This window comes from Macaca fascicularis, chromosome 14 (genome assembly GCF_037993035.2).
Source record: "Macaca fascicularis isolate 582-1 chromosome 14, T2T-MFA8v1.1".
Classification (NCBI taxonomy): Eukaryota; Metazoa; Chordata; class Mammalia; order Primates; family Cercopithecidae; genus Macaca; species Macaca fascicularis.
Genome location: NC_088388.1, coordinates 116,346,156 through 116,368,157, shown reverse-complemented (window position 1 = coordinate 116,368,157; position 22,002 = coordinate 116,346,156). Strand labels below are relative to the sequence as shown.

The following is a 22,002-nucleotide window of genomic DNA, read 5'->3' as shown; positions in this document are numbered from 1 at the left end:
TCTGAGATCACCCTAGGAAATGATATTCAGACACATGTTCGTTCGTTTCCTCACCCGACAAGCATTCATTGGGCACCTACCATTTGCTGGATGAATAAGTTCTAGTTATATAAGCACTTATACAGGGAGTTACCCCACGGAGGGGTAATGCAGTTACCCTGATGGCCATGTGATGCGTGCCCTAATCCAGGTGTGGACTGAAGTCTGCAGGGCTGTGTGGAAGGAAGGTGGGCTTCACAGAAGAGGCAGCATTTGAGCAGATCTGAAAGGATATAGGGGAGTTTCCCAGGGGAGTTTCCCAGGAGGCCTTTGTGGGCAGGAGGACTTGGCCAGAACTGGTCCTTCTAGGCCTAAGGAAACAAACTGGGCAGCACATCTGGGTCTCTGCTACTATCCATCAGAAAGCCCAAGAGAGCTGGGAGGCGTAGATCTGACCTAGGCACACACACAAACTAGGAGGGCGGTCAGCAGAGGCCCAACAAGAGAAATCTCGGGGAGGTCTCAGGAATGGGCATTGGGCCATTGCTAGAGTCAGGGCCCAAGAGAAATCTATCTAAAGATGTCTAAGGCCCAATAAACCACTCAGAACACTGGGGGCAGAGTCCTAATCCAGGAAAAGAGGCAGCCAGAGACTGGGATGAGGTGGTCCGGGCCATGACCAGAACCTCGGAAAAGCTGGCTGGGATTTAGGTTCCAGGTGGATCTGAAATAAGGTGGATCAAAGCCAGCTGGTAGGTGAGGAGCCCATGTACTGGGGGATGAGAAGGACAGACGCCCAGTGGTGTTCGCCCAGGCAGGCTGAGGTGTGGGGTTGTGGCATTCACGGCGTGCTGGTGGGTGCACAGTCTGGAGTGAGTGCGAGGTGGAAGATGACATTGGAAGGGTCAGCTGAGGGCCCCACTGAGGATCACAGAGGCCACATCCCTCCTAAATATCACTTCCTCTGGACCTACAGCTCCTGATCAAGAACTCTCCCAGGATCCAAAGGGCTGCCTGGGTTTTTCTATGGCCACACCTGGCTGCTCCCTGCAGGCAGCTCCCTTCTGAGCCCTGAAAGGGCAGGGGTGCCCTGAGGGCGGAGGGCCATGCATCTGATGCCATCCATCCTTCCCCCCAGAGCCCATCCCCGACTGTGGCCACTCTGGATGGCCCCAGGGTGGAGAGTAGCAGGCTTCCAGGGAGGGGTGGGGCTGGTGCCTGGGAGAAGGCTAGAGGACTGTGCGGCCTTGTAATTTAATTATTCGACTGCAGAAAGGAGATCTCATCTATTGGGTGCTCATCCTTGTTAAGCTAATTGTCTATCTCCTTCACTCTCTTCTCCCCCACTTGCTGGGGAAGTCACTGCAGCCTAATTGAGTTATCATAAAGATAATGGCTGATGCTCTAGCCAGAGCCGAGAAAGGAGGATCCATCTCACATCGACTCAGGCTCCAGACAGGCCCCCAAGGGGCTGAGACGTAGGCAGTGTTGGCAGGGGGGTGCAGGCTGCATTTCTAGCAGGAGGAAGGCTGGGTGGATGGTGTTTTGCCCAGAAGCATCTAACCAACTGGTTGTCCCGCAGAAGACAGGGCTTCCTGTCTACTTTTTCCTGCCACCCAAGGAAGCTCACCTACAAGACAAAAAGATCTCTGGACCTGGTGTGGTGGCTCTTGCCTGTCAACCCAGCACTTAGGATGTTGAGGTGGGAGGATCACTTGAGACCAGAAGTTTGAGGCCAGCCTGGCCAACATAATGACACCTGTCTCTTAAAAAAAAAATAAAAATAAAAATTAGCCAGACACAGTGGTGTGTACCTGCATTCCCAGCTACTTGAGAGGCTGAGATGGGAGGATCACTCGAGCCCAGGAGGTTGAGGCTACAGTCAGCCATGTTCATGCCACTGTACTCCCGCCTGGGTGACAGAGCAAGACCTTGTCTCAAAAAAAAAAAAAAAAAAAAAAGTGATCTCTTACCTCTTGTCTGGGCATGTCTGGGGCTTTCTCAGAGAGGCAACCAAGCCACATGGTGATGAGACATGGACTTGGAGAGCAGACCAGGTTTTAAATTCCATGGGCATATCTTATGACCAGGGCAACCTAGGGCAATTTCTTTTCTGCTCTGAACCTGAGTTTTCTCATCTGTAAAATGGGGCGGGGACATTATTGGTAGGAGGATCCGGTGAGATCATGTGTATAAAGCAACTGCACAGTGATGTGAGCTTCCACTCGCCTGTCCTAACACTCGATGACAATAGAGGGGTGAGGTGGCTGAGGACCCTGTGGGAGACCCAGAGTTCAGTGCTCTGGTTTCAGATGAGCAGCCGTAGGACATGCGTGGGGGACAGTCCCAGCACCGCGCTTCCTCTCTTGCCACCGGGCACCTCGCCTGTATCCCAGGTCCTCAGAGAGCTGTGAGCTGCATCACTGGGATGAGAAGGTGGGTATAGGGGTGCTGAGGAGCAGCGGGGAAGCTGGAGGGAAAGGTGAGCAGAGGTCAGCAGGCATGAATCAAATTCCATGACACATGGGAAGGTCAGAGTGAATCCAGGCCAGCCAAGGCCCTGAACAGAGACAGTGGGTCCCAGCCTGGGCGGGCAGAGGGACAGGAGCCAGGCCCCATTAGGAGACCCTGCATGGACAGGAGAACGAGGCCCCAGTTCCCCGGGGGATCTCTGTTCAAGGCCCAACCCAGAGCCCCAGGTAAGGCAGCGTTGCCGGCCAGGGGAGGGCACACAGGGTCCCGACGGCAGCACCCCCTTGCCTTCCCAGTGCCCCCTCTGATCCAGCCCTTCGAGTTCCCACCCGCCTCCATCGGCCAGCTGCTCTACATTCCCTGTGTGGTGTCCTCGGGGGACATGCCCATCCGCATCACCTGGAGGAAGGATGGACAGGTGATCATCTCAGGCTCGGGCGTGACCATCGAGAGCAAGGAATTCATGAGCTCCCTGCAGATCTCTAGCGTCTCCCTCAAGCACAACGGCAACTACACATGCATCGCCAGCAACGCAGCCGCCACCGTGAGCCGGGAGCGCCAGCTCATCGTGCGCGGTGAGCAGGGACAGGCCAGCCTCGGGGGAGGGAGGAGCCAGCTCTGCCTGCTGCTACTGCAGTCTCTATGATTCCCTGTGATTCCAGTTCCAATCACAGGCTTATGGAAGGTGGGCTCCAGCAGGGCCCTTCAAGATGATCTTGGAGTCTAAACCTCTTATTTTCCAGGGCAGGAAACCGAAGCCCTGAGCAGAGAGACACTTGCTCAGTTAGTCAGTGGCAAAGGCAGGATCGGAACTCAGAACTCACAACTCCCTACCCAGTACTCGACAAAAGCTCTCAGCATCTTGGGTTTCAGAAGCTGCCTGCTTCCAATTTTATAATAGCCCAGGCAGGGCTGACCTCAAACAGAAGGTGCTCTAAGCCCTAGGAGACCCATCAGAGACTGAAATGGTCTGTTTCCCTACCTTCCCTCTTTCTGCAGTGCCCCCTCGATTTGTGGTGCAACCCAACAACCAGGACGGCATCTACGGCAAAGCTGGTGTGCTCAACTGCTCGGTGGACGGCTACCCCCCGCCCAAGGTCATGTGGAAGCATGCCAAGGGTAAGCGCCTGGCCCAGCCAGAATCTCCAAGAAGGGCAGGGATGGGGAAAGGAGGATGCTTTGATGGGATTTGAACCTGTTCCCTGTAGGCAACTCCTAGCCCTGGGTAGGAGTCCTTGGGTCTGCACCCCAGCGGACCCCAGGCTACACCTCACCTGGAGTCATCCTCAGCCACCCCCGGGGGTCTGTGGACCAGGAACAGCCATCATGCTGACTCCGTATTTCCTCTTGTCCCCCCAGACGTGACCTCTCCTCTCCTGCCTCCGCCCCACAACTCAGTGTACACCTGCTTTCCCTACCCCACCCTGCCCTGGGGCCCCAGACCTGGAAGCCCCCTGCTTCTCACCAGTCAACCTTTTCTGGGGTCAGGGTCCTTCTTGGAGCCCAATTTCATACCAAGGATGCCTTTGCTTTCTGACTAAGGCCCAATCCTAAACTGTATTCATGACTGACACTGGGGAATGGAGGGGCAGGGGGTGCCCACAAGGCCCCCTTGGAGGATGCTGGCCTCTCTCCCAGGCCTGGTTGCCTAAGACCAGACGACTGCCATTCGAAGACTCAATCTTCTCTCCACCTGCAGCCAACTGGCCCAAAGACAGCTCTTTCTTCCTCTCCAAGGAATTCACCCCCAAAGAAGCTCCATGCCAGTGTCAAAGTGGGCATTGAGCTGAGACTCCCAACCCAGTCTCCTTGAATCAGAGCTGGGGCAAGGCCCGTCTTCTGGGAGAGGGGGGTCCTTCCTGTTGTCTGCTGGGAGCTGTGTGGCCTCAGCACTTTGGGGATGGTTCAGCTCTGCTACAAAACAGCCCTCGATCTGCAAGAGCGAGGTGTCAGGGCCATTCCTGGGGCACTCTCAGCTTATGCCCCAGTACACACCCAGCCTTCCTAACAGCTGCCTCCTTCCAGGGAGCGGGAACCCCCAGCAGTACCACCCTGTGCCCCTCACTGGCCGCATCCAGATCCTGCCCAACAGCTCGCTGCTGATCCGCCACGTCCTAGAAGAGGACATTGGCTACTACCTCTGCCAGGCCAGCAACGGCGTAGGCACCGACATCAGCAAGTCCATGTTCCTCACAGTCAAGAGTGAGTCCTGCCCCCGCACAGACCCCCAGCACCCCCAAATCACAGCCAAGCCCCGGCTCTGCACTCTCCCTGCCTACTCTCTTGGTCTCCACTGTTTTATCTATAAAGGGGAGGAAGGAAGGCTTCCCAGTCAGAGGGGGGCTTGGGACCCTCAGATGGGGCATTCGAAAGCACTGTCATCTAAAACAGGGGCCTCACCCTGAAAGGCCCCAACTCACCCCTACCCTGGTCATAATAAGCTCGTGATTTGCTCTGCTGCAATATCATGTGACATCCTGTTTACTTTGGTCTGTAGATTGGCAATTCAATCTGAATAATCCTAGCAAACCATTTATTTTTGCTAGTTGATATACACTTGCTTGTGTACAACCTGTTTGTGGCTTAGAAAGGAAAATAGCATATACTCAATGTAGAAGAAGGGCCTATGGGTCAGAAAACCTGGGTTCCAATTCCAGATCAGCCTAATGAGCTGAGTGACCTTGGGAGAGTCACTTCCCCTCTCTGTGTTCCAGTTTCCTCACCTGTTCGAGGGTTCTCTTCCCAGCCCACTGATCTCACAAAATTGCTGTGAGTTCTGCAGGAACTGATCATGGAAAGAGGAAGCTGCTTTGGAAAAGCCCAAGGACCAATGCAGCTCATTACAACTCGGTGCTGTACCCATGGCTTCTAAATCCCCCCACCCAGAGCAGGCCTCAACGGCCTTAGAAGGACACTGCTTATTTGCTGTCCCAGGATGTTCTTAAGTCTCGTACAGACATCCCTACTGGGTGAGCTTCTTGCTTTACACTGCGGGGGTCTGCATAATGGGTCCCTGGGAATCACATCAGAAGGGCCATGTCCATCTGGCCCCATGTCAAGACATGGCTATAAGGGCCTGAGTGTTAGTGTCTGACCCGGCCAAGTATGAATCTGGGAGCCAGGACTTAATGTCTTGGGACCTTGATGAGCGTACTTGGCCTTGTGCTACTTCATTTTCCTGATCTACACCATGGGCAGGGGGCGGGGCTCGTAATAGGGCCTCACCTGTTACGTTTCATGTCAAGGGCGAGTCAGATGGTGTAAGTGAAGCAACCGGTATGGTAAGTGGCCGGCAAAGATTTCATGGCTTGGCCAGCTTTGTTATCTGTAGCGGCAGTCCCTCCAGGGTGCGGGTGGGAAAGCCGGCTGACGGCAGAGGCCCGCGTGTGGTCTGCCCAGCCTGTCCCCAGAGTGCCCGCCTTTAAGAATCGTAGCTTCTTTATCACTTGCCAAAGCCCGCGTTCAGCTCAGCACAAGACAGGGAAGCCCCAGCGATCGATGCTCAGGGAGCTCCGAGCCGGAATCCCCGCCCTGGGGAGCCGCTTCCCTCACACTATCAAAAAGCACTTTGTCCTTAATAAAACCAGGCAATCAATCTACATCCCTCAGCTTGGGAGAGCTTGGCTAATTCTGGCTGCGCGAGGCGGGGGAAGAGCAGGCACCTCTGCAACCCTCCTCATCTCCCAAACTCATAATGCTTTTTCGCTGTAGTTGTTCTTTGCCTTTTCCTTCAAGTTGGGGGATTCCACTGAGCTGCCAGCTCTGTGGCAGGTGGAGACGCAGGGGTCATGGGTGCCGGAGGACACAGGAGCTGGGCTGTGTGTGAGGAGACCCCGCGTGCCTCAGGCGGTCGCTGATGCCCTGTGCCCCCAAGCGAACCACCTCCCCTGGCGGGCCTGCACTTTTTCTATGCCATCCTCACTTTGCAACCCAGCAGCAGCTGCAAAGTGCTCTGAGAAGTTCAGAAGGAGCACATTTGGTAAATCCAGGGCCACCTCCTGAACACATGCTGCACAAAACCTCACGCACCAGACACGCGCTGGGGCTCACCTGTGGGGCCCCGTCTTCCCCAGGGAATGGCAGGAGTTTCCTACTATGCCAGTCACTGCTGGGCAGAACCTGGACCTGGCTTCCTCCTTCCTTTCCTCCCCCATGTCCTCATCTGCAGGCCTTGGTGGGCTCCTTCACTTCTCTCCCGGTAGGGCCGACGACACACCTTTCTTACAGCTGCTGTCTCTCCACATCTAGGGGTCATGTCATCCCACTCAGGGCACCTCCAATCACCCGCAGCAGCTCTCAGCACCCACTCATGGCTCCTGCGTGGCCCTCAGATGGGCTGCTCTCCAGCCTCACCACACACACATTCCCTCTGATACATCCTCCGTTTCTCACACCCTTCCTGTCACAAATGACCCTTCCCATTCTGGCCCCACTCTCCCCAGTGACCTGCCCCAGCCATCCTAGAGGCCCTCATGCCACCCAGAAGGGGAGGGGCACCCAGGAGGGGAAGAGGCAGGGCCGAGGACATTGGAGGCTGCAGGGCAGCGGTCAGGGAGGCTGCCAGGGTCAGGGCCCCTGTCTGGGGTTGGAGGGGCTGACTATCTTTGTGTAGCAGCCTGCATGATTCTGCGCTGTATCTGGCTGCCAGAGGACGCTCCTATGACAATGCAACGCTGTCGGGGGGTGGAAGTGGGCACTGGGTGGACCGCTGGCGTGCCTGGCCTTCTTTGGAACACTTGTTCTGCCCCCTGCTGCTTTGAGGCAGGTGCCTGTTCCAAGTAACCCGCCCCAGCTACTGCCCTGCACAGCCTCTCTCCTTGCCTGCTCTTTTCTTTCCCTCCTTTCCTTTTCCTCAACCTGATAGCAATTCTCCCACTCCCCCATTCTGATTTCAGTTTAAAGGACACAGGTAGGTAGAACTTTCAGAACCCGGTCACCCATGCCCTCAGCAGGGGAAACCACTCCTCGTCATCCCTCTGTCCATCTCAAACGCCCATACCATTGCCCACTTGCAGAGCCAGCCACAGAAAGATCTACCATTTGCAACGCCAATTTCAAGGTTTGCCTCAATGCCCCTAACACACTCGGGAAAGTTTTGACCCAAAATAACTTTACCGTTCCAGACCTCACACTTTTATGAACTCTTGGAAAGCAAACTGATCTTAATCCCCACTTTGCCCAAGCAGAAGGAAGAAAATAAATCTATCAAAGGGACCATAACAGCAGAGAAAGCCTCCAAGTGTCGGATCGGACGTTTGTGGTTGGCTTCTATTGGGGAGTGTCTATACCATTGATCCCTGCAGCTTCCAGAGATAACTCAGCACTCACTTAATGGTGCTCTCTGAGCACTCACTAAATAGATCAATAAAGCGTGGTGATTAAAAACACGGACTTTAGAGCCAGACAGCCCTGGGTTCAAAGCCCAGCTCTGCCACCGGATAGCTGTGGGGTCCAGGACAACAATCTGTCAGCCCTAGTGTCCTCCCCTGTAAGTTTGGAATTACTGTGTAGTACTTTGTGCATTGGTGAGGTCTAAATGAGACCATGCACTTACAGGAATGAATACAGTATTTGGCATAAAATACACATTCGATAATTAGCAGTCATTAGTTTTAGGTGCTAGAAACCTGGCGATGAGTCAGACAGAGCTGCCGTTCTCAGAGAATTTACAATCTTGAAGAGGAAATAGACAGACACCCAAAACAACTATGATACACAAAATGATAAATGCCTTAAAAAGCTACAAGCAAGGTGATACAGAAAGAATCTGAGACAGAGTCATCAATTTTAACTCTGGGGGTGAAGAAGCAGGTGTCAAGAAAAGCTTCACAAAAGCAATAGTCTCTAATTAGGGCTTGAAGGATGAGAAGGATTTGGACAAGGGCCAGCAGGGATGGAGGTCATGCCCTTCCAGGGATGCAGAAACAGCACGGTGTGGAGACAGGAAGGCCTGTGAATGTCCTATGTTGAGGGAACTCAAGGTGTCTGGCAGAGAGTGATGGGGAGAATGTTTTAGAAAGCTAAATGTTTTCTATCTATGTAGAGTTGACGCTTGACACTAAGCTCCAAACAAGAGTTCCAGGGGTCCAAAGGTCTGGATGGGAGTCGGAATTCCCAAGCTAGTTCTTGGAAAACTGCTATGCAGAACCCTTTTCAGGATCGCAGGGAGCTAAGGGTTTATTAGAGCAGGCAAGTGGTTTTCCAAGTCCTTGGACATCTTTGATGGCAACCAACCAGGCCCAAGTGGTCCCCACTCCTCCCTGGGTCTTGGTGTGGGTTGAACTCACGAGTGTATGAGCATACAGTCCAGCATTGCCGCCTGCATGTACAGCACTTTACAGTTTACAAAGTTGTTCCCATACCTTGCTTGTGAAGTTTGTAGGCAATAGCTCCTTCTCAGAGAGTGTCAGAGATTAGATCAAGGTGATTGGGTTAAGTATAGTCCCAGCTGAGGCCAGAACTTACTTCTATGGACTGATGGTTTGGTAGAAGGAACACAGACAGAGTAAAAAGGCTGGGTGCTAGTCCTGTCTCAGACCCACTGGCTCTGCATCCGTGAGCTGTCCCTTCCTTTCTCTGGGCCTGTTTCCTCATCCATACAGTGAAAGGCCTGAATTAAGATCTAGTCACTAGATGACCCCAGTTCCCTTCCAGCTCAGACTAGCTATGACTCTAGCAGCATGAGCAGTCTTTTCAAGGCACCAGATCTCCTCCCAGAACTTGGTGAAAATAAATGTAATTAACAGAATAAAATACCATGTCCACAGAACTGCCTTTTATCTCCCTTTTAAAATACATTTTTTAAAAAAGGAAGCGAGATAATGACCAAAAGGAGGGGGAAGTAATTCCCCTTTCAACTGACACATGGGGAAAAAATAAAGCATCTTCAAAGAGAATTCTTCAACAAGAGGCAGGTACAAAGCCAAGCTGCCTAGTCCCAGGGAGAAGGAGGCTGGCTGTGTTTTGAGGCAGCCATCGCGTGGCAGTGCCCTCCCGGGACTCGGCCACCCTCTTGTCCAGCAGGTGACCTTATTAGACAGGTCTCGTTGGACCTCCCAGACTCTTCCACTCTGTGAAGGCACCAGTGATTGGGTTCTAGACAAAGCCCATAGCCAATTAAATCCATAAGGGCTCTTTGTTTGGTTTGAGTTTTGATTTATTTGTTTAGCAAAATGTCAGACCAATTAAAGTGAGGTCCAAGTGCCCTCAGCGAGCATACACCCAGCTGCACAGCCACAACATCAGGAGAGGGGAGCTTGGGGCCAAACTCCCATGGGGACTTGAGAAATGGAGGGGGCAGGCCTAGCAAAGGAAGCCCTTGGGCCTCTGTGGACCAGGTCGCCCACCTTGGTTGGCCAATGGGACTGAGGTCAGGATGCAAAACTTTGGAAAAGTGCGTCTGGTGATCCAAGATGGTCCTCATTTCAAATTTGCCCAAAGGAAATTCCTTCTTGTCAAACAGAAGGAGCACCTCCCTGAGACCTGGGGGACTGGGGCCCCGCCCCTTCCACAGGGCAAGGAGTCTATAAGCCCAAGGAAATGGCTGCTCAGAGCCCACAAATCCCTTTCTAGATCACAGTCCAGGCACCCAGGGAATTCCCTGCCTGCATGCCCCCAGCCTGCTTCCAAGACCTCCCAAGGCCTCCTCCACAGACTGTCCTGCCATGGATGGGCACTGCCTCTGCCGTGACCCCTAGAGCTAAGGGACGGCTGTTGGCAGAGCATGTAAGTGGAGCTTGGGCACATGGATTGGGTGTCCACACACTATACTCACAAGGCCCCTCTCAGCACAGATGACAAACTGAGGCACCAGAGAGGGCAAACAACTGGCCCAAGATATTCCTGTGTGTTCCCTGGTGGTGGGTCCTGTCTCGTCACAGACTGAAGCTCCTTGGGGGCTGGGGCTGGTCTTCCCCTCCCTGGGTGGGAACTCTCACTCCTGGCACCCCGCTCAGCACGGGCCTCTGCCCACTCTGGAGTCTGCACTGGGGACTGACTGGCTGACTGACCTCCAGCCCACAGGCCTAGTCCAATCCCATCTGGGCTCACAGGTCACCCCCTCTGCTCTTCCTTTCTCCCCTTACGAGTCCCCCTGATTGGGCAAGGGGTGGATGGTATAGACTCTCTGCTGGATCTGAAAGTAGCAGGGGGAGGAAGCAGGATAGCACTCAAGGGCTGAGGCCTGGGTGCTGAGTTATGCTGGCCTGGGCCTGATGCTTGGCCATGCCACAGCTGTGGGATTTGGGGGACCATCACCTGCTCTCTCCAGCCAGGAAATAATCATAGTCGGCCTCACCTGCCCAGCCTCCAGGCAGCAGAAAGGGTCCCTCCCTGGCTCATGCCAAGCTAGGGAGTCCCCTCTGGAGACCTGGGGACCAGTGCCCACCCCCACCTCCACCGCCACTGAAGGGAGGGAGGGGAGGAAGAGAGAATGAGTCATTGTGATGATTTCCATGGCAATGATATCCGGCTGGCTCTTTGGCCTCACTGATTTTGAAACTTCACAGAATAAGAAGCAACACTTTGACTCCTGCTTCATTAAACAGAGGCAAGGAGAGAGGCTGGACACGTCCTCTCACCAGGCCAGGCTCCCCGCTGTGGCCCCCATTCTCAGAGGAGCAAGGAGTCAGCAAACCTCCTTGAGCCCTCGCCAGGAAGTCTGCAGCCCTGAGCAGGCTGCAGGCTCTCCCAACCCTCTGCAGAGCCCAGGGAGGCCAAAACAAATAGTTCATTTAGGGGACAGAAAGGTTCTGACCCTGGTTCATGTCCCAGGGTTCCTTGCTATGCCCTGGGTAAACTGGACACAGTCCTTCTCGCAGGGACTCAGTTTGCTCCTCTGTTCAGAGGGGTCACCATCCTCCTGTCCCTTTCCCTCGCCCACTAAGGCATGACTAGAGCTCAACAAGTGGGTTGCGTTCTGTTGTGCCAGTGGAGACTCGAGGGCATGTGTCGCCAGTTCCAGGCCCCAGCATTCAGAAGCTGTAGACTTTTTGGGGAGCAATAGGAAAGATGAAGATAAGCCTGAACCAACGAAAAGTGGGAGATCTTACTGACCTCCCAATGCGAACAGTATCATTGGAACAATCACATCACATCCCAAACCTAACCCCAAAGCGGACGTTTGTACAAAAGTTTCAAGGTCGAATAGAACAGTCTCCATGTGGAACAATCTCCATCCTCGCCCTGGTCCCCTGACAAGCAAGGAGGTTTTATTAAAGGGATAGGAGGGATGAACCTGCCCATGCATCCTCCGGTTCCAATTTAAAAGTGCTTGTCCCTAAGGATCTCATCTGGGCTCTTACCTCCTTTTTAGAGGCCTTAGCCAGTGGTGGCAAAAAGCACATCACCACCACTTCACTCTCATCCCTGCAGTCCCCATGACCACAGTGCTGAAGAGTTCCCAGATGAATCTGAGCTCCAAGGTATCATAAAGGGCGAGACCAGATTAATCACAAAACTGTTTGCATCCTATATGTCAGTCAAGGTGAAGGTGCCAGCAAACGCTCCGAGACGAAAGAGAGTCAAGGTTATCATGAGGTGGCTCAATTTAATAGATAAGAAAATGCAGGCAGGCACAGGGCTTAGCAGTGCTTCCAAACCCTGCCCTAAGTGGGCAGCCCAGAATTGCGCCCCCAGTTACAGCTGAAGCCCCTCTGAATGGTGGGGCCACGATAAATTGTTGGATCAGCCAAGCAATAACCAGGTGCTTCCTGAGCAGCCCTCGGGTGTGCAGCCTGGTGACAAAGACTGACAGAGAGAAAGGTGAGATTGAAGCACCATCCCTGCCCTCCAGGAAAGTACAGACTCATTAGGAAGCTGGAACTGACCTCCGGGAAACAAGACAAGATCACGCGCTAAAATGTTCGGCACTAGAAGTGTGATGTGAGGTTACAGAAGGAAAAACCCGTGGTGGACAGACGTGGTCAGATGGAGCTTCCTGGAGGGATGGGCTTGAGTTGGGTTTGGAAGGGCAAAGGAAGAAAGGAGGCATCCAGGTAGAAGGAGGAGCATGAGCAAAGACCCTGGGGGCAGGAAGCCCGGGCAGGCAGTGAGGCGCACACCTGACCAGAGGGTGGCTGCTGGAGACTAGAGGAATGGGAAGTATGGTTCTGAAGTCTGGACATGATGCACTAGATGATAGGAATGATATTAAGATCTTCAGCATGGAATGGAGAGAAAATGGAACTCTAAGAATCACTCTGAAGGAACAGATACCAGGCCTTGATGAGGGCTCCAGGCTGAGAGATGAGGATGATGGCCCCACCAATAGAAATGGAGTACATGGGAATGGAGGGGTGACATGTTCACTATGACCGTGTCAAAGTGGAGGTGACACGGGGTGCCTTGAGCAGCCAGATGCTGGCTGACACTCTGCCAGGATCCTCCCTAGAGCCGTGTGCTAGACCAGACAAGCCTAAGGCTCCCACCCTGCTAAAGTGACTCATGACTTGTGTGACTGGCAGGTGTCCTGTCCTGAGCCAGAAAGCAATGAGACTGGGAGCTGAGTACAGATTCACCTAGAAGCCTGAGCCCCCACCCGCCCCTCCCCGCCTTGTCCTCTGGGCCTCTCAAGTCCACAGAGACTTGAGACATAGGAGAATTCGATTCTAAAGAGCATCTTCTCCTGTCTGTGTTTGCTCATGTCCAGCCCTGGCACTGTTCATCCATTTCACAGCAAAGAACTTGAGCCAGGTGCTGGGGAGGATACCGGGGGCAAGATGGGCATGGTCTTTGCACACTCCTGCACCTGCCTGCCTACCGCCAGCTGGGGCCTTTGGGGCTGGGAGCATAACAGGGGGTGTACTCCCCATAGAGCAGGGAATGTGAAGCCCATACAACCTGGTACCTAGGAAGCCCCCCTACCCTGTCGCAGCTTCATGGGGCAGAGGCTTGGCTACCATCCCTAGGCACTCTGCACTGAGAAGCTCTCATCACACACTGGATCCCTGCATTAGCTTCCAGTGGCTGCTGTCACAAAGTACCACAAGCTGCATGGCCTGAAACAACAGGAACTTATTCTGTCACAGTTCTGGGAGGCTGGGACTCTGACATCCAGGTGTCGGCAGGCCCACGTGCTCTTGAAAGGGAAGGAGGCTTCTTTGCCTCTTCTGGTGGTTGCCAGCAGTCCTCAATGTTCCCTGCACGGTAGACACATCACTCCAATCTCTGCCTCCATCACCACATGGCCTTCTCTTCCTGTGGCTTCACATCCTCTTCCCTCTGTGTGGGTCTCTTCTCTTCTTATGAGGACATCAGTCATGTTGGATTAAGGGCTCGCCTTACTCTGCTATGACCTCATCTTAACTTACATCTTGATTGCATCTGCAAAGACCTTATTTCCAAGTAAGCTCCCATTCACAGGTAGCGGGGGTGAGGACTTCAACATATCTATTTGGGGACACAGTTCAACCCACAACAATCCCATGCCCAGCCAGTGATCTGTTATTGATAACTCCATGCTTTCTAACACCTGGAAACCGACATGCTCTCCTTCCCCGTATCCTACAACTGCCACTGTCTAAATGAAAAACAGTCTCCTAGCCAAAAAAAAAAAAAATCCCTCTAGGTCAAGTCTAAAAGCCCAACACTCCTGTGCTCAAAATCTCAGGGCAGGGTTCAGTAAACCGGGTCTCAGATCTGGCCAGTGGTCTATGTAACTGGAAACCAGCCACACCCATTCTTTATGTTGTGTTGTCTGTGGCTGCTTATAGGTACAACAGCAGAGTTGAGTCCTTGCAATGGAGACCTATGGCCCACAAAGCCTAAAATATTTACTTCAGGCCCTTTACAGCTCTTGAGTGTTCACAGAAATGACCCAGAAGTACCTTCCAAGTGATCAAAGGAAGATGGCATGTCCTTCTGTTTCTGAAAGGGTTCTGATGTTCAGAGTCATTTCTCTCATGTCTAAAACGGAAATAAAAAATACTACCCACATCTTAGGGCTGTGTTTGGAGAAGGGAGGGTTAATGAGATAATTCATGTAGAGCATTATCCATGGTACATGCACATAATAAGCTTTCAATAAATGTTAGCTATTATTATTACTATCATTTTTCCAACATTCTCAGGAAAGTAGAGGACCAGGCCAGGCACAGTGGCTCACACCTGTAATCCCACCATTCTGGGAGGCGGAGGAGGGAGAATTGCTTGAGCCCAGGAGTTCAAGACTAGCCTGGACAATCAGCCAAAAATACAAAAATTAACCAGGCATGGTGGCACATGCCTATAGTCCCAGCTACTGTGGAGGCTGAGGCAGGAGGATCGCTTGGACCTGGGAGATGGAGCCTGCAGTGAGCCATCATGCCACTGCACTCCAGCCTGGGTGACGGAGTGAGATCCTGTCTCAAAAAAAATAAATAAGAAGTAGAGGACCAGGCCTGGCGCGGTGGCTCACGCCTGTAATCCCAGCACTTTGGGAGGCTGAGGTGGGCAGATCACGAGGTCAGGAGATCAAGACCATCCTGGCCAACATGGTGAAACCCCATCTCTACTAAAATACAAAAAATTAGCTGGGCGTGGTGGTGCGCCCCTGTAGTCCCAGCTACTCAGGAGGCTGAGGCAGGAGAATCACTTGAACCCGGGAGGTGAAGGTTGCAGTGAGCCAAGATCGTGCCACTGCACTCCAGCCTGGTGACAGAGCAAGACTGTCTCGAAAAAAAAAAAAAAGAGTACCAGAGGAAGGGGGAGAACTGGGTCCCCGTCTTCATTTGAGAACACTCCCCGTCCTGCGCTTCTACTCTCTAGCAAGGAGCCAAGAGAAGAGGTGACTGGCTCCATTTTAAAGCTGGACAAAGTAAGGCCTGACGAGTTTGAGGGCCTCAACTGGACCCCCCGTGCAGCAGAAACAGCTCTGCAGTCCAAGTCCCCAATCATTCTCTGTGACTCTCGCCCCTACCCCTTGCACACACACTGTTTGGGCCAGTTCTGCTCCCTGTGTTCTCCTCCCTGTGTACTGGAGCAGTGGACAGCCAGGGTCCCATGGGCCCCAGCTCCCCCGGCACCTCCCCACTGGCTCTCAGCGCTGAGGCTGATTGCTTCCATGCAATCTGAATTAATCTCATGCTTCAGGTGGAGCTTGGCTAATCAGGGGAGACAAGAAGCCGAAGTGGGTACAATCAAATTAACAACGCCATGGCCCTGGCTCTTTAAGAAGGGAAAAACAAAGCAGGCACCCCCTCCCCACTCCACCCCCAGCCTTTCCCAGGGGAGGCCTGGAGATGCCGCTGCTGTCGAAGGCTGAGCGAAGCGCCGCTCCTACCCACCCCGCCGCCGACCACCCCGCGCGCCAACAATGCCCCTTTGTGGCAGCTTATCTCACACCGCCAAACAGCGCTGCAGCTCTTGTCGGGAGCTTGTTAACAAGGAGCAGCGACACAAGGCTTTGGGGGTAGAAGGGGAGTGGGGTGGGTTGGGGAAAAGGAGGGGCCCCCTCACCTCTCAGGGGTGCATGTAATCCTTTCAGAAACAAAAGGAGATGAGAGCCTCTGAATACACGGGCTCCCTGCTCCCTGACAAGGTGGATTCACAGAGCCCTTGAGAGGCTTCAGGGCACCTGCTGTCCCTTGGAAAAGCCTCTCCCAGAAGGCAAAGAAGAGGATATCTGAGAAGGCCTTTCATCATCCCCAAAGCATCCTTTTTGGCGACAAGCTCTATGAGAGTCCCGGAGAGATTTCAGTTAGACTTTCAGAAGGACTTCCCGACAAAGTCAAGTCCCTTCCTGATGAAGAACACCTTAAGTTTGCTGCCCGTCTTCCAATCCTGTTGCCTCTGGGATTGTCCTGCCTGAGGCAGCTGCTGTCACAGGAGGTACAGGAGGGCTCATCCAGCCCTGGGGTTCTTCTCCTAATCACGTGAGAATTACCTCAGGGTAAGGATTGGGAATGCAGGTGCCCAGGCCCACCATGGAACAATTAAGTCAGAGCCTGGGGGATGGGGTGGGATCTGTGTAATATTTTTTAAAAACTTCCAAGGTGATTCTCAGGTGTAGCCAGGCCTGAGAACCTCCTCAAGACCCTCCTCGAGACCACCCACCTGGAAGCGCAGACTAGCCTAACCCCTTGGTCTCCTGGTTCCCAGACCAATCTTCTTTCCCCCAAATTCACGTGCATTTCTCTTCAGAGAAGCTCGACTTGGCACCCCCATTCCTGGGCCCCTGATTCTGCTTCAATGTCTACTGGCCTTCTCTGACATTCATAGGGTTTTTTGTTTTTTTGTTTTTATTGAGACAGTCTCTGTTGTACAGGCTGGAGTGCAGTGGTGCAATCTCAGCTCACTGCAGCCTCCACCTCCTGGGTGCAAGCAATCCTCCCACCTCAGCCTCCCGAGGAGCTGGGATTCCAGGCACACAGCACCACGCCCAGCTAATTTGTATTTTTAGTAGAGACAGGGTTTCACCATGTTGACCGTGGCTGGTCTCAAACCCCTGACCTCAAGCGATCCACCTGCCTCGGCCTCCCAAAGTGCTGGGATTACAGGCATGAGCCATCATGACCGGCCAACATTCACATTCTTTCTCACATCGTGGATGAGACTACAAATGGCCTCAGCCATGGCTTGACTCTGCCACTTACTAGCCATGCAACAAGGGGCAATTTACTTATCTCAGCCTCAGTTCCCCATCTGTAAAGTGGAAATAAAAATAGGGTTGTGTGAGGATTCCATGAGTTAATGCAGGTAACAGAACTCAGAACAGTACCGGGCACATAGTAAGCTCTCAGTAAAGAGACTGTGATGATTATTATCGTAGTCATGCCCATGAATGGGGTGAAGATGTGCCCAGGCTTCCTTTTGGAGTTCAATGTTCCATGCTTCTGTTGCATTTTAGCAGCCTCTCCCAACAGCCCGTGGCATTCTCATCCCATTCCTTCAACATCCTCCTTCCCACACGCACTGCTCGCTCCTCTCCTTTGGGTATTCATAACTGAATCTTCACTCCCTGGTGACTTGGGGACTTGTCAGAAACACCAGCTGAGCTCCAACCACCAGAGGAAAAGAGGCCAGGAGACAAAGATGGGGAAGGCCAGACTCACCGTTCTCCCCAGCTCCTGCCTCCAGCCCCAGCCTGCCCTAGACTGGCCTCCTGGCCCTGTCAGCCCAGCCCTCCTCCAGTGTCCAGCCTCTTTCAGAATCCCCCACTTGCCTTCACTCTCCCCAGAATCTCTCCATGTGGCGAAGAAAAACCTACACAGGAGAAGGCTAGGATAAACCAAAAGAAAGGTGCTGACCAGTTGTCAGAAGACTTGAGACTCAGTCTCCTTCTTGCCACTCACCAGCTGTGTGACCTTACACAAATCACTGAACCTCTCTGGGCTTCTATTTCCTCACTGGTTCTGTAGGGGATAATAGACCCAGGCCACCTCCTTAGTAAGAATGAAGCTGGAGGCAAAGGATGCAGCACTGCTTTGTAAACTGCAAGGAGCGGGCCTGCCCCAGCTTATTATTAAGTGGGACCCCAGTGGAAGGGGGGATCTGGGGGAGCTAAGTAGGGGCCAAGTAGAAGCAGAGTTTGCAATCCCCGTGGCAGGGTCTGGGGACCCCTAGAACTCTACCTCCACGCCTAGGGGTTGGTCAGAAAGTGTATGGATGCCGGGAGTGAGTGAGGCAGCAGAGCTGTCTCGTGGTGTTTTAAAAATCTATCAGCCTCTCACATCAAATTAAAATGTAAATAACAGCTGGTCCGAGCAGGACCTCAGGGGTGACAGGAGCCGGCCTGCAAGTAATTTCACAGACGGGAACCGGTTACATCAGATTCTGACAACTGTCTTGTTTCTGAAATTGATTTCCTCCCTCCTCGGCTTGCTGCCCTGAAAGGGCCCTGGAGCAAGGGGAGGGGATGATTCCTGTTCGGCTCTGGTGCCTTTCTCCTCTCCATGGTGCCTCCTCTCCGATGGGTGCCCACCCATCGGATCCAGCAGAAGGAAGTCTGGAGTTTCTGCATGGTTATAAGGCAGCTTCCTAAGCCCCAGTGGCCCAGCAGGGCTCCCTGCTCCCCTGAGTGAGCCTAAGTGCGGACTGGGGCAGGTTGCCCTGGGGCACTGGAGGAGGATGGCAAAGGCACCCAGTAAAGCTCTCCTTTCCACAAATATGAGCCAAGTCCTGGAATAGAGATGCTTCTGCCCTGGAGAGTCTCACAGTCAGACACAAGGAGGCAAGGAGGCTGCCGGAAGACACGTGCCATGCAGGGGATGCACCACAGGACAGGCCTGCATGCAATGTGGGGTGTCAGGGAAGGGCCCTGGAAGTCCTCAGGAAGCCTCCTTGGCCTCCGCCAGAGTTTGCCCCCATCTGATCATCACAGTGCCAGGCACTGGGACTGTAACCGGGGCTTGAATGAAATGGGCCAGCTTCACACCAGGGCCTTCACTCCGCCAGGGTCTCGGAGAGAAGACCCTGCCCCACCTAAAGCTGTTGTATAGGAAGGAGTTGTGGATTGAGAAGGAGCTCACCCACACCACTGTGCCTAGCCCTAGCCCTTCCCTTCTCCCCAGTCCCCAGAAAGTCTCCCCTGCACCCCTGTTTGTAAAGAGAAATCAGATTTCCCTGGCAGTTAATTGAATTAGATTGCAGGAAAGCAGAGAAGTTGTATTTCATTAAAGCCTCCTGTGCCCTATAGAGCAGTGAGGTGCTTTTGTGACTGTCATTAGCATTTGTCACGCAGGATCCAGCCCTGTGCATACAGTCCCCTCCCGACCCCGGCTCTCCCACCTGCACCCCTAAAGTAGCAGTCCCCACTGCCTGCCCCAGGAGTACCTGCTGCAGTTGCCCCGCCGCAGAGGCCACAGCTTTTTGGTGACAGCCAAATTCCATTTCCAAAAGCCAGGGACTGTGCGCAAGGGTGGCAGACAAATAGGTGGCTAGAGGTGGCCAGCCCCCTTAGAGGTGGAAGAACCACTTTCTGAAAGCCTCAGTTTCCTCATTTGAAAAGTGGAGATGATATGACCCACGTTCATGGTTGCTGTTGGGAGGAACCACTGAACAATAGGCCAAAAGGCAGAGGCATCCAGCTCAGGGCCTGCTTTGTCAGGGGAACTCGGGCACGTGGGAGGCCACGAAGCTTCGTCAAGAAATACATCAAGACACAGGCTTTGGAGCCAGGGCATAATAATAGTGCCTACCTCAAATGAGTATATTCATGCAAAGTACTTAGAATCCTGCCAGGACATGGTAAGCGCCCAATAAAAGGGAACTATAAAAGTGTGTGTGTGGAGAAAGCGTGTGCACTTATGGACTGCAGCAGCGTGGGGAGACATGTGTTAAACAAGCACATCAGGGTACTGACATGCAATTGATCATTGCATCAGGGTATGTGTGTGTGGTGCCGTGCGTGGGTTTATGGTAAGGGTGTCAGAGCATGGGCTGTAAGGGTGACTATGTTTGTGACTGTCTGTTGAGGTGTGTTTCTGACACTGCCCCTGGTGTGTGGTGTGTGTCTGTGTATGTGTCTGTGTGTGTGTGTGTGTCTGTGTGTGTCAGGATTTGTACTCCTGGTGACTGCATATGACCATATCCCCAGGGAATTCATGGTGGCCGCCTTCACCCAGAAAGCCCTGTGGGGTACAGCTGGTCTCCATATAAAGAAGGTTCGATCTTGTTTATTACTGCAACTCAGTGGAGCAGAGAGACCTTGTAGTCCAGAGCAAGAAGTAAGGGGGAGGTGGAAGAAGGTGAAGGATCCATGGGGCAGGCACCTATGCCCTGGACTTCCCCCTATTAAGGGGCTGCCTTGTTAAGCCCAGCAGTACAGCAGCCAGGAGGGCCAAAGCTCCTATTTGTGGGCACAGGAGGACACCGTGGTCCTTGGAGGCCGGGTGCAGGGCCTGATGGAGGGGCACAGTGGCAGAGTTGTCTGTTCTGGTTAGTTGGCAGAGGAAGAGGGGAAGAAGATTCCCTGCCTCTTACCCAGCACAAGGGGCCAAAAGCCCCCATCTGCAAGGACGTGAGTACTCCGATTCAGAGAATCACTTGGCCAGACAGTGAGCCACATTCCCAGACCACTCTTCCCTCTTCTGAGACCCCAGGCATCCCCAAGGGCTCAAAGACAAGGGGCCCAGATCCAGGCCTTAATTGACTCCTCTCTGTGAGGCCACAGGTTGTCTAATTCCAGTGCAGGGAGTTTACTGCTTCCCACTGTGGCCCTTTTCCCAAACAGCAGAAAATACTAGAACATTCCTTCTTAGGCCAAGTAGGAGGTCTTCCCTTCCCCCCTTGCAGTATCTCTCCCTTGCTCCCTGGGTTACTAATTCCCAGTTCTCAGCATGCTTTCAAGTCAGCCCATCTTCCTGGTCACACTCCAGCCTGTCAATGTCCTTCATCAAATAGGGTCCCCAGAACAAGACCTGATATTTCTTGGTTAATGTTAGGAACAGGTAACCTGAGCTTGTAATTATGAGTCCTAGAGAGCTGAGAAATCGCATTCCCAGTGATGCCGGGGTGCCCACCTTTTGCAGCATCGCTGTGTTCAGTACTGCCCTCTGCAACCCATCCTCTTTTGAGATGCTCTTCTGCTTACCAGCAACATGACCGTGGGCAAATTGCTTCCTTGCATTGCCTCAGTTTCTCCATTTGCCAAAGGAAGGGTCTGTGTCACTGATCTATACCAGTGCCATTCAGTAGAACCATAATGTGAGCCAAATAATATGTAATTTAAAATCATTTCTTTGTCATATGTTAAAAAAATTAAAAAGAAACAGGTGAGATTAATTATAATAGTATATTCTATTTAACTCCATACATCTAAAATATTAACAGGTAGTCAATATAAAACTTAATGACAGCCGGGCACAGTTGCTCACGCCTGTAATTCCAGCACTTTGGGAGGCTGAGGTCGGTGAATCACCTGAGGTCAGGAGTTCAAGACCAGCCTGACCAATATGGTGAAACACCATCTCTACTAAAAATACAAAAATTAGCGAGGTGTAGTGGTACACGCTTGTAATCCCAGCTGCTTGAGAGGCTGAGGCAGGAGAATCACTTGAACCCAGGAGGCGGAAGTTGCAGTGAGCTGAGATTATACCATTGCACTCCAGCCTGGGTGACAAAAGCAATACTCCATCTCAAAAAAAAAGATATTTTACATTATTTTTTGTTCTTCCTACATTTTTGAAATCCAGTGTGTATTTTATACTTATCACACATCCCAATTTGGGCTGGCTGTATTTCAAGTGCCTACTAGCCCCGTGTGGCCAGCGGCTGCTACAAATTCAGCAAAGCAGGTCTTCATCTGGGCTCTGCAATGCTAGGATGCTAGGATTCTGTGGGATCGCCTGGCAAGTAACACCTGAAGCCAGTAACTTGAACACGTGTATTTTCTGAACTTGTAGGAGTAACAGACATGGGTCTTATACAGCCTTCCACTTCCCAGATTCACTTTTAGAGGCAAGGCCTGGAAGGAAGCTGGCAGTACTCCCATGAAAGAATACACATCCATCTTACTACACCAGGGCTCTGCTTTCCTTCTTGCCTGAGGTGTGCACCTTTCACATCCACCATTTTCACATCTGCCATTTTCACATCCACCATTTTCATATCTGCCATTTTGGACATTCAGCAGAC

General features: G+C 52.7%; 1 protein-coding gene across 4 annotated transcripts in view; it reads left to right on the top strand.

Moving 5' to 3' along the window:
• Nucleotides 1-22,002, top strand: part of DSCAML1 (DS cell adhesion molecule like 1) — a 365,882-nt gene that overhangs the window by 285,308 nt on the left and 58,572 nt on the right. For all 4 annotated transcript variants that reach the window (XM_065529022.1, XM_065529021.1, XM_005579765.4 and 1 more), the window contains 3 exons: nucleotides 2,748-3,026; nucleotides 3,451-3,570; nucleotides 4,477-4,653. In XM_065529022.1, coding sequence (XP_065385094.1) covers nucleotides 2,748-3,026; nucleotides 3,451-3,570; nucleotides 4,477-4,653 — 576 coding nt within the window. The remainder of the gene's footprint in view (nucleotides 1-2,747; nucleotides 3,027-3,450; nucleotides 3,571-4,476; nucleotides 4,654-22,002) is intronic.